The following is a 12,305-nucleotide window of genomic DNA, read 5'->3' as shown; positions in this document are numbered from 1 at the left end:
GCTACCACAAAATAAGAACGCATATATAGGAATGTGCATACATATAGTTAGGTTATTTCCGTATATGTATATTATGCAATTTTCCATACGTTTTTGTTGTCTAATTGGAGGTGGGTTGTTTCATTTGTCAAAAAAATTATTAATTGGACATACTATTCGCATTTATCACTTTGTTATGGCTGGACTGATAAATCTCTTCTCCAGCTCTGACAGGCGGCTGCACCAGTAATCTATTATCCATAAAAAAAGTAAATAATAAAGTTTAAAACAAAATCATAAAGTCACCATCATCCTATAGATTAGAAAGAGCGATAAAAATCCAATCTTGACCATTTTTTTGCACTCACTCAGCAATAACTCTTGACCAATATCCGACTGAATCCTCCCCGTTTTCTTGAATTGATTTTCTAGGTTTTATTCTCTTTTCTCATCATTTTTCTAACTCCCCGTTTTCTTGAATTGATTTTCTAGGTTTTATTCTCTTTTCTCATCATTTTTCTATTTTGGGAAGTTCTTCATAATTGGATTATTTCTATATATAGATACTCCTTCCGTCTCATTTAATAGGTCCATATTCTTGAATGATATGTGATTTTAAGAAAGAGTTGTTAGACGAATTAAATAAATAGAAAAAAAGATAGTTGAATATTTTTATAATATGTGTACTCGCTGCAAACGGCACCATCACGGCCACAAACACGCTGCCGCTGATCAACGCAACTCGCGTCAACGACTGGGAAACACTTCCTCTCTCCACCGAATCAACAATAGGCTTCATCATCAGCGCGTATTTGGCTATGGGGTTGAGCAGAGCAGTGAAGATCGCCATTTTTGAGCTCAATCTATCCGTCGGAAGGTTCAATGTGATCTGTGATTGCAGCTCTGACCCGAACATCGTGTACCCTAACACCTCCATTGATGTGTACGTCACCGTGCACAACGAGAAACACACCAGTAAAACCTGCAACAAAATAGTACTAAGATATAACTCCAGCAAAAAATCGGTAATCCAAATTATTAACTCTCACTATGACAAAAAAAAAATCAGATATAAAGACACTTTTCAATGCTATTAGTTAATGACGCTAATTTGTGTATCTAATAATACCACCTACGCTTTATTGTCAGTATCCCAACTAAAATTAGGGGATACAAATAGAAGTGTCATAGAAAAGCTAAAAATTAAGATAATTTGCTTTCAACTTAGAGACGTTTTATTTGTGTCCTAAATTATGATTATTTTTTAAAAAAATCAAATACTAGTAATTACATCTGAATTTGTATGTCTCTAAAAGATGAGGTTTTTTGTAGCGTCTACAACGTACCGATGAAAACTGGCTCCTATCTGTAATAGAAGTATACAGAGTGGGGAAAACAGGATGCGCACAGTAGCAGAACGCATACAAGCTTAAAGCAGTAGGCAAGCCGCCTGATGGATCCGCGAATTTCTGATGTTAGTAAAAGCTGGTAGAGAATGAAGATTATGACACAAAGAAATTACGTGGTTCGATTTACTGAGGTAAATCTACGTCCACGGGAAGAAAAGGGGGCAGAGTTGTATTGCTTGATCTGTTTTCTACAGCTTACAAATACAAACTTGCTATTTTCTATATGGTGTTTTATCTCTAGAGAGCTTAACCCTCTTCTATCTGATCTAAGTTCTATTTATATCTTGAACCAAGATCGTGGCTTGCATCACCACCCTAAGTCGTGGATGTCGTGTAGGTCATGGCCTAAGATCGTGGATGTAGCGTAGGTCATGGCCTACGATCGTGGCCTGAGTTGACACCACGTGGTAGTGGGTGTGTTGGACATCCTGTATGGGTCCACTAACTCCTTGTTCGGTCGAATACTGAGACCGAACTGCTTTGGTTGCCGATCTGAGAGTAGAGCTTGATGCCGACCTGAGAGCAGAGCTTGATTGGATGGCTTTTACCGAGCTGTAGGCTGAGGCCGAACTCTTTGGTAATGCCGAACTCATACTCCTGCTTTGGTTGCCGACCTGAGAGCAGAGCTTGATAGGTTGGCTTTTACCGAGCTGTAGGCTGAGGCCGAACTCTTTGGTAATGCCGAACTCATACTCTTCCTTGGGCTGATGGGCCGTCATTGCTGTTGGGCTTGTTTAGTACGCACCCCATCACTACCCCCCCCGAAAAGCGAAGTGAATCACTTCGGCGAAGCGAGTCACTTCGGCATTCTGGAAAAGGGTACGGGGGAGGCTGAAGTCAGGGGACGTGCCCTGCGCGTGACTGCATTAAATGCGGCATTAAATGCGACAGTAAAATCCGGCCGTCGAATCCTGAAAAGGTGGGATATGAAACGGTGCGATGATTTGAAATCTTTTCCAAATCTGATAAATACCGCCTTTCTTCATCATTTGAACACCTTTGCTATTGGCTTCTTCTGCACTCTCTATCTTTTGCGTGAAAAATTTCCTTCCGCTTTCAAAAATTTCCTCAGGATTTCTTCAAACTTTCAAAGAGTAAGAACCATGTCTGCTTCTTCTTCGTCTGAGTCTGGTAGCGGTAGAAAAGGGGGTAAGGGGTCTTCTAGCCGGAAAGAATCCGGGGAGAAGACCGTAGAGTATTTTCACAGTATCTTGAGCAAGGATACTGTGATATCCCTTTACGAAAAATACTCTTTTCCTGGGGGGAAGGCGGTGGTTCCCGACGATGATCATAGGGCTAACGACCCGCCGGAGGGTTATGCCACCGTTTACGAAGCCTGCTTAGAATGCGGGCTTCGTTTCCCTCTTCCCCCACCTTTTGTAGAGCTTCTTGATTTTTTTCAACTCCCTTTAGGTCAGGTGACTCCGAATTCTTGGAGGCACTTGTCGGCTTTTGCTGCCGAACTCCGTAGGTTAGATAAGGATCTGTCTCTGCGGGCAATCCTTAATTTTTTCCAATTTAAAAGGAAGGGATCTTGGTTTTACTTGATCCCCTTACAGCCTTTTAGGGCATTCTGCAAAACCAAGTGGCCGAAATGGCAAAACCGCTTCTTTTTTTATAATAGGACAGCGGCTCCGGGCTTCCCCTGGAGAGGGCCGAAGTCCGTGATTCCTCACCCTCGGTTAGAACCATTGGCCGAGCTCGATGACGAGCTCAACAAGATTCCCATAGTTAGGAAACAATACACGGAGTCTGAGCTCGTCAAGGGCGACGTCGTGTTCGACATCTCGTCTTCGGACGAAGAGGCCGAGGGTGAGGATTTCTCTTTACCTTTATGTTCTACTGCTTTAACGAAGAAAACTAACCTTGCTTTCTTGCTTTTTGGCAGTGTTCATGCTGAACAAGGCTACCCGAAAATCTTCGGAGTCCAAGGAGCCGGAGAGGCCGAAAACCACCAGCTCGGCGTCTGATGCCGAGAGGACTCCGAAAAGGCAAAAAACCTCTTCGGATCCGAAGAAGCCGGAGTCAACTTCGGCAAAGGGGAGGGGGAAGGCCCAGAAGCCCCCGAGAGCGCCAGAGAAAGACGTGGTCTTGGCGCCTCCTTCGGAACATATCTGTGAGCCGTTTTTATGGCCCACGGACTTCGCCGAGGTGAATTCTCTTCTTGATTTTCTGGCCTTGCTTTTTTTCTGTATTTTTTGTGGTCCCTTTGTTGACTTTTTTCTTTATTCATTTTCAGAGGAACGATATGCTCTCCAAGCTCGTCGCCGTCGAACTCTCCAAAGCGTCCAATGACTATGCCGAGATGCAGAGGAAGTTGGCGGCTGCTTGTCATCGGGCCGAACAGGCTGAGGCTAACTTTGAGAAGGCCAGAGCTGCTAGGATTTCGGCCCAGGATGAAGCTCAGTTTGCCAAAAACCAGCTCGTCATCCAGCGAGAGCAGACGAAGCGGAGCGATGCTGCTGCCGTGGTTGCCCAAGGGGAGGCTCTCCGTGTTTACACGGAGAAACTCTTTTTGAGCAGCCAGTTCTCGGCCTTTGTCGGTAGTCTGGTGAGGCTAATTACCGATAAGGGCGAGCAGGGGGCCGACGTCGTGCTGCCTCTGTACAGCCGAGAGATAGCAGCTCGGCTTCAGAATCTGCCGCTCCTTGAGGAGCTCGCTTCATCCTCGGTCCTGCTTTCTGCAGACCGAGTCCGGAGTTGTCGAGCTGATCGGGACGAGAACCTGGAGGCTATCTTTGCCTCCGTGGGACCCGTTTCACCCGCTTCGACTTACAACGGAGAGGGTGAGGCCGAGCCGCTGGAGCTGGAGTCCGAAGTCGAGCGGGCCGGGCATCCGGAGAAGGAGGCCGATCAGGAGGCGGAGGCGAGGCCGGCAGGAGGCGAGGCTGAGGCTGAGGTAGCCCAGGAGAAAGAAGCTGTACCAGACCGAGGAGCCGGAGACGAAGCTGGCGGAGTATGATTTCGTCTCCCTTCTCTTAGTCTAGTTTCTTCCTTGTAAAATGGCCTTGAAGCCCTAGTGTAAAAAATTTTCCTTGTGAATGAAAAATTTTCTACACTTGTCTTCGTATAGCTTTTCGTACTCGCCTTTATTCCTGTTGTATTTTACTATCTGCTCGGTACAGCTGCCGAACTAATATAGCTGCTTTGTACCCAAGGAGATGGAGATACTTCACTGGAAACGGCTGTACTCTTCGGCTTTGGACGAAGCTGAGAGAAGAGCTATAGCCGATCAGACGAAGAATGACGAGCTTCTGGCTCGTTTAGTGAAGCTGGAGGCCGATATCAAGGACTTAGAGTCCGATAAGAAAGATCTGGAGGCCGAGCTGAATACGACCGTTGCTGAGAGGACTGCGTACGAGGATTACATCCGTGTGCGCGGGGGATTGACCATCTCGGATGTTCAGAGTCGAGTTGACGAACTGTGGGAGGAATATCATGTACTCCGGAGGAACAATGCGCTGGAGAGCTCGGCTTGCCACCAAGTTGTGAAATCATTACGGCGCTGGGCTTCTCGGTACGACATTGTTCTTTCTCGGCGCCCCTCCATAGAAAGATTCCTTCGGCATGTCGTGCCAACAGATGCTCGCACTCCAGATCAAGCCTCTGGTTCCCTTGTTCAAAATCCTACTTCCAGTCAACAACGAACTCCGGAACAGCCGGAAACGTCAAGACGAGAACGGGCTCAGGAGCAACCGGAATCGTCAAGACAGGGACGGACTGAAATTCGCCGAGGAGTTGTGACTATGAGCGAGCAAGATCAGCAGATGATTATTGCAGAGACTCTTCATCGCCGAGGTGTTAGGACTTCTCGGGCTCGGGGAAGAGGCGTTGGGTCGAGGATAGCATCTCGTCGACCTGCTTATTCTTCATCTGCTCGGAACAACCGAACTCGGCTTCCAGAGGATTTTGCAGATAGGTGGCTTAACTTCAGCAACCCTGGATAGTAGAATAGTCCTTTGTAATAGCGTAACGCCATTTTGTAGGGTAGCTAAGTTGTATGCCGAACAAGATTTGAAAAATGAAATTTTGTTTTCGCTTCTAACACTGTATTTACAGCTTAGCGAAAAAATTTCATCGTACTTGTCCTTGGTCTTATGAAGTAAACTTCTTTGACCGGACTTGGTCCTTGGTCTTATGAAGTAAACTTCTTTGACCGGACTCGTCTTTGGTCTGATGAAATAAACATCTTTGACCGGACTCGTCTTTGGTCTGATGAAATAGACATCTTTGACCGGACTCGTCTTTGGTCTGATGAAATAAACATCTTTGACCGGACTCGTCTTTGGTCCGATGAAATAAACATCTTTGACCGGACTCGTCTTTGGTCTGATGAAATAAACATCTTTGACCGGACTCGTCTTTGGTCTGATGAAATAAACATCTTTGACCAGACTTGGTTTGTGTTCTAATTTGGCGATTTTTGTCGCCGGGATCGAACTTTCCCTTGTCCTAATTCGGCGAGTTTTATCGCGTGGATCGGACTTTCCCAGTTAACCGAAGTGGTCTTATGCAGTAAACCTCTTTGACCAGACATGGTCGTCCCCGGTCTTATGAGGTAAACTTCTTTGACCGAACTTGGTCGTCCTAATTCGGCGAGGTTTATCGCGTGGATCGGACTTTCCCTTATTGCAGTTCGTTTCAGACGAAGTGCTTGTTAAGCTGAATTGCGGTCTTGTATCCTCCTTGGAAGCTTGGACTCACAATCGTTGGCTTATTGCAGTTCGTTTCAGACGGACTGCTTGTTAAGCTGACTTGTGGTCTTATATCCTCCTGAAGCTTGGACTCACAATAGTCTTTAATAATCGATCTAAAAAGGGGATCAGTCTTTAAAGAACGATATACCTTGGTACCATTTGTAAGAGACGACAAGCACATAGAGACAAAACACATAGGGAAAAAAATGAAAAAGACGAAAGAAAAAGACTTTAAACCTTTTATAAAACGACAAGTAAAAGGTGCAAGTAAGAAACAAACAAATAAAAACATATACCCCTATGACCGAACTAGACACGAGACGGACTGACCGGACTGTCTCTTACAAGTGGAACTTCTTGAGGTTGGAGATGTGCCAGGTTCGGGGTACTTGTTCTCCTGACATGTGAGTCAATTTATAAGACCCTTTGCCGAGGACTTCTGACACCCGATATGGACCCTCCCATGTGGGTTCGAGTTTGCCCAGCTTTTCTGCTCGGCTTACTTCGTTGTTTCTCAAGACGAGATCTCCCACTTGAAATTGAAGCTTTTTCACCCTTTGGTTATAATACCGGGCTACTTGCTCCTTATACTTGGCTGCTTTTATGCACGCCAATTCTCTTCTTTCTTCGGCGAGATCTAGTTCTGCTCTCAGTCCGTCGTCATTCATTTCTGAGGAGAAATTTAGAGTTCGGGGACTGGGTACGCTGATCTCCACCGGAATTACGGCTTCAGTGCCGTACACCAGACTATACGGAGTTTCACCGTTGGAGGTTTTGGGTGTAGTTCGGTAGGACCATAGGACTTGAGGGAGATTTTCTACCCATTGTCCTTTGGCTTGTTCTAACCGAGCTTTTAACCCTTTCACCAGAATCCGGTTCGTTACTTCCGTTTGTCCGTTTGCTTGGGGATGGGAGACCGAAGTGAACCGCTGTTGAATGTTCAGCTCTTGGCACCAAGTCTTGAACGTCTTGTCGGTGAACTGAGTCCCATTATCCGAGATGAGGATGTGGGGTATGCCAAATCGGCACACTATGTTCTTCCAGACGAAGTCCAATGCCTTTGAGCTCGTTATCGTAGCTAATGGTTCCGCCTCCACCCACTTCGTGAAGTAGTCCACGGCAACGATAAGGAATTTCATTTGCCGAGGAGCTTGAGGAAGTGGTCCCACTATGTCTATGCCCCATTGCATGAAAGGCCAAGGGCTTTGCATAGTGTACAGATCGGTCTGCGGCATCCTTGGGACATTTGCATGAATTTGGCACTTCGTACACTTCTTGACGAGCTGCACTGCCTCTTGTACCATGGTTGGCCAATAATATCCCCATCTCAGAACTTTTTTAGCTAAAGCTCTGGCTCCGATGTGGCTACCGCACGATCCTTCATGGACTTCTCTGAGGATGTAGTCCGTCTCTTCTGGTCCTACGCACCGCAATAACGGCTGGAGGTAAGACTTTCTAAAGAGGACTCCTTCATGAAGTTCGTACCGAAGTGCTCGGCACGTGATCTTCCGAGCTTCTCTCTTATCCTCGGGCAATTGTCCTTGATCCAGATACTGCAAGATCGGCGTCATCCAGTTCGGCGAGCTGGATACTGAATGTACCTCGGCTTCATCAATGCTTCGATGCATTAATTCTTCCGCCTTTGAGCTCGGATCGGAGGCCAACTTACTTAAGGCATCTGCTCGGCTATTTTCCGCTCTGGGAATGCGGATTATCCGCAAATAGGAGAAACTTCGGCTGATGCTTTGCGCTTTGTCCAAATACTTCTTCATTCTCTCGTCACGAGCTTCACTTGTACCCAACATGTGATTTACTATGACTTGTGAATCACAATGGACTTTGAGAGATTTGACGAGCAGACTTTGCGCTAACTGGAGTCCGGCCAGGAGGGCTTCGTACTCGGCTTCATTATTAGTAGTGGGGAATAGGAAACGAAGTGAGTAGGTTACCTCGTGTCCGTCGGGAGCGACAAGTAAAATACCAGCTCCACTTCCCATCTTGTTTGAAGCTCCATCTACGAATCCGCTCCAGCAGTCCGGCGGCTCTACTTCGGATTCCAAGGGCTGTGCTAGTTCGGCATTGGCAGAATTCTTCTGTTCGGCAATAACAGGAATTGCTTGATCGAACTTTGCTTCTGCAAGAAAATCTGCCAAGGCTTGTCCCTTGATGGCTTTCCGAGGTAGATATTCAATTGTGTGCTCTCCCAACTCTATAGCCCACTTGGCGATTCTGCCTGATGCTTCTGGTTTGGTCAACACTTGCCGAAGTGGCAGATCAGTTAAGACGCATACCTTGTGAGCATAGAAGTATGGCCGCAGTCTCCTTGCTGCATTTACTAATGCCAGAGCAATTTTTTCCAGAGGTTGATACCTTGTTTCTGGACCTCTTAATGCTCGGCTTGTAAAGTAGATGGGAAGCTGCTTTAGGCCTTCTTCTCGTACAAGCACCGCGCTGATGGTTTGATCCGATGCCGCTAAGTATAAGAATATTACTTCGGCTTCGGTTGGAGCAGAGAGAATAGGAAGCTCGGCTAGATAACTTTTGAGCTCGTCAAAGGCCTTTTTCTGCTCGGCTCCCCATTCGAACTTTGGTGCCTTTTTCAACACCTTGAAGAACGGCAGTTGCTTTTCGGCTGCTTGGGAAAGGAATCGATTCAGTGCGGCTAGACATCCGGTTAGCCTTTGCACGTCATGTATCGACTTCGGCATTGCCATGTTCTGAACGACTTGAACTTTTGAGGGGTTTGCCTTGAGTCCGTCCTTTGAAACCCAACAACCCAGAAACTTTCCCGAATCTACCAAAAAGGTACACTTTTGGGGATTAAGTTTGAGGTTGGCTTTCTTGAGCACGTCGAGAGTGGACTTGAGGTTGTGCTCGTACTCCGAGGTGCTTTTGCTCTTGACGACTATATCGTCAACATACACTTCGACCTCCTTTCCAATCAGGTGCCGAAAAAGCTTGTCTACCATCCTTTGATAAGTGGCTCCGGCATTCTTCAAACCGAATGGCATCTTTTTATACGCGAAAATGCCGAAATCAGTAATGAAGGCCGTTTTTGAAGCGTCAATCTCATCCATTAAAACCTGATGGTATCCTTTGTATAGATCAAGAAAACAAAAAATTTCAAAGCCTATCAGAGCTTCTACTTTTTTATCTATGTTCGGAAGGGGATAGCAATCTTTGGGACAGTGCTTATTTAGATCGGTGAAATCTATGCACATCCGCCATCCTCCTTCCTTTTTTTTGATCATGACAGGATTGGCCACCCACGAAGGATACTTCACTTCGAATAACACATCCGCCTTCAATAATTGACGGACTTCGTCATGGATGACTTGACTTCGTTCTGCCGCAAAGAGTCTTTGCTTCTGTTTTATATCGGCCGGACCGAAGGATCAATATTTAAACGATGAGTGATTACCTCGGGGGGCACTCCGGTCATGTCCAACGGAGACCATGCAAAGACGTCTTTGTACTCCTTGAGGAGCTGGATGGTTTTTTCCCGAAGTAGAGGCGTTCCCGCGAAGCCGATCTTGACCGTTCTGGATGGATCGTCTTCGTACAGCTGAACTGTCATCGAGTTCGGCTCCGGTATGACTTCGGTAATTTCGCTTGCCTCTGACTCCGGCTGCTGTGATTGCTATGCTTGATGATGCCGATCTGATTGCTCGGCACTTTTAAGCGCAATCTGCAGACACTCTTTTGCTCTCTTTTGATCACCTCGGATGACCGCTATCCCCTCTTTAGTGGGGAGCTTGATGGTGAGATGATAAGTAGAGCAAACGGCCCGAACTGTGTTGAGCCAGTCTCTTCCCAGGATGACGTTGTACGGGGACCGAGCTTTCACCACGAAAAACTCAATCATCGTACTGGAGCTAGTAGGCGCTTTCCCCACCGTGATCGGAAGGCTGATAATACCTTCAGGGCGGGTGTCCTCCTGGGCGAAGCTCTTCAGGGGAAGCGGAGCCGGGCTGAGCCGAGCTGGGTCCACTTCTAGTTTGTCAAAGCACTCTTTAAAAAGAATGCTGACTGACGCTCCTGTATCCACAAACACCCTGTGGATCAGTTTGTTTGCCACTCCGGCTTGGATGACAATGGCGTCTTGGTGAGGAGAGATGGCCGGGACGGGATCAGCATCCGAGAACGTAATCACTTCGTCCTGCTTCAGCCTTTTATGCGTTGGCTCTTCTCGATTGGAGCCTCTGCGCTCTGACTTCAGGGACGACTTGGTCTTCCCGGCAGGGAGAGCGTCAATAGTCAGGATTACTCCATCATATTGCGGCTCGTCATCGTCTTCGGGATCCGGCTGCCTTTTCGGATCCTGAGGAGCGCAGTTCGCACCTCTCTGCTTCTTATTCTTCTTTGACTGCTTGCTTTGGTATTTTTTCAATGTCCCTGCCCTCACAAGAACATCGATACCTGCAGCCAAGTTTCTGCACTCCTCGGTATCGTGACCGTGGTCTTGATGGTAGGAGCAGTAGTTATCCTGGGGTCGGCGCGCGGCAGATTTCGTCATCCGCTTTGGCTTTTCGAACAGGTCAGAGTGTAGTTCGAAAATTTCCGCTCTCGGCTTGTTCAGCGGTACGAACTGAGCGGGCGGCTTCTCGGGATTGAGACGGGGTCCCAATCTGTCTTGCACCGGAGTCCTTTGAATCCTTTCAAAAGGAGTTCGGCGAGGGTGTCCCTGATCGCCAAAAGGAGTTCGGCGAGGATGTCCCTGATCGCTATGATCGGGCTTCCTCCTGTCTCCTCGGGACGATGAGCTGTCTAACGACCGTTTGCGACGGTCCTGCCTCATCGGCCCGGGAGTACTGGTCCGCAATGTCCCACATTTCCTGAGCTGTCTGCGGACCGCACTCAACGAGCTTCCTGTAGAGAGCTCCGGGCAGGATTCCATTTTGGAATGCCGAGATGACAAGCAGATCGTTGAGATCGTCTACTTGCAGGCATTCCTTGTGGAATCTTGTCATAAAGTCGCTGATTTTTTCGTCGCGACCTTGACGAATGGAAAGCAGCTGAGCCGAAGTGATTCGGGCTTCCGCTTTCTGAAAGAACCTCCTGTGGAAGGCATCCATTAGATCTCGGTAAGATCTGATGCTGCCCTGGGGGAGGCTATCGAACCACCTTCTCGCGTTCCCGATGAGCAGCTCGGGAAACAGCTTGCACATGTGGACCTCGTTGAGACCCTGGTTCGCCATGTTATACTGATAGCGCCCCAAGAAATCGTGAGGGTCCACGAGCCCGTCGTAAGTCATCGACGGAGTTCGGTAGTTCTGTGGTAGGGGAGTTCGGGTGATGTCGTCCGAGAACGGAGTCTTCAGTGCTCCGTACACGGCGAATCCGATATCTCGTCGGTATGGAGGAGATTGAGTTCTCCTGTGATTCCGGTACCGAGGAAGAACAGGAATATGTCGGGGTTGAAGATTCTTCTTCCTGGAGGACACGGCACTACTGCGGTAGTGACTTTCATGTCTGGATGAGGAAGGAGAATCCTCCGTTTTCGTCTTCGGCTCTTGGCTCTTTTGCAGGAAGGCTAAGAACTCATCCTGCTTCTCAGCCAAGAACAGCTTGACAGCCTCATTCAAATCAGGCTGCTGGGAAGACTCAGTGGGACGATTTTTGGAGCGGCCTGTTCCTTCGCCATGAGAACTGGTGGTGGATTTATCCCTAGGCTGTTTTCCAGACCTATGGGATGGATTGGCTTCCTCCTGGTTCTCACGGGCAGGAATACGGGTACTCTGCGATCTGGTATGCATTTTTTGGGTGGAAAAAAATGGATCAAAAATTCGCTTTATCACAAATTTTGTTCTCTGTTTCCCAACAGACGGCGCCAGTGATGGATCCGCGAATTTCTGATGTTAGTAAAAGCTGGTAGAGAAGATGAAGATTATGACACAAAGAAATTACGTGGTTCGATTTACTGAGGGTAAATCTACGTCCACGGAAGAAAAGGGGGCAGAGTTGTATTGCTTGATCTGTTTTCTACAGCTTACAAATACAAAACTTGCTATTTTCTATATGGTGTTTTATCTCTAGAGAGCTTAACCCCTCTTCTATCTGATCTAAGTTCTATTTATATCTTGAACCAAGATCGTGGCTTGCATCACCACCCTAAGTCGTGGATGTCGTGTAGGTCATGGCCTAAGATCGTGGATGTAGCGTAGGTCATGGCCTACGATCGTGGCCTGAGTTGACACCACGTGGTAGTGGGTGTGTTGGA

The 12,305-nt window shown here is 47.4% G+C and overlaps 1 protein-coding gene across 1 annotated transcript in view; it reads right to left on the bottom strand.

The window, feature by feature from the left end:
• Positions 1-556: 556 nt before the first annotated feature.
• LOC121755009 (amino acid transporter AVT1I-like) overlaps positions 557-12,305 on the bottom strand; it is a 23,729-nt gene continuing 11,980 nt past the window's right edge. Inside the window, exons 3-4 of the mRNA XM_042150295.1 lie at positions 1,326-1,429; positions 557-961 (exon numbers count right to left, since the gene is read on the bottom strand). Coding sequence (XP_042006229.1) covers positions 557-961; positions 1,326-1,429 — 509 coding nt within the window. The remainder of the gene's footprint in view (positions 962-1,325; positions 1,430-12,305) is intronic.

Source organism: Salvia splendens, chromosome 11, assembly GCF_004379255.2.
Source record: "Salvia splendens isolate huo1 chromosome 11, SspV2, whole genome shotgun sequence".
In the NCBI taxonomy this organism is placed as follows: Eukaryota; Viridiplantae; Streptophyta; class Magnoliopsida; order Lamiales; family Lamiaceae; genus Salvia; species Salvia splendens.
Note: the sequence above shows the minus strand (reverse complement) of the source record. Positions and strands in the feature narration are given on the sequence as shown.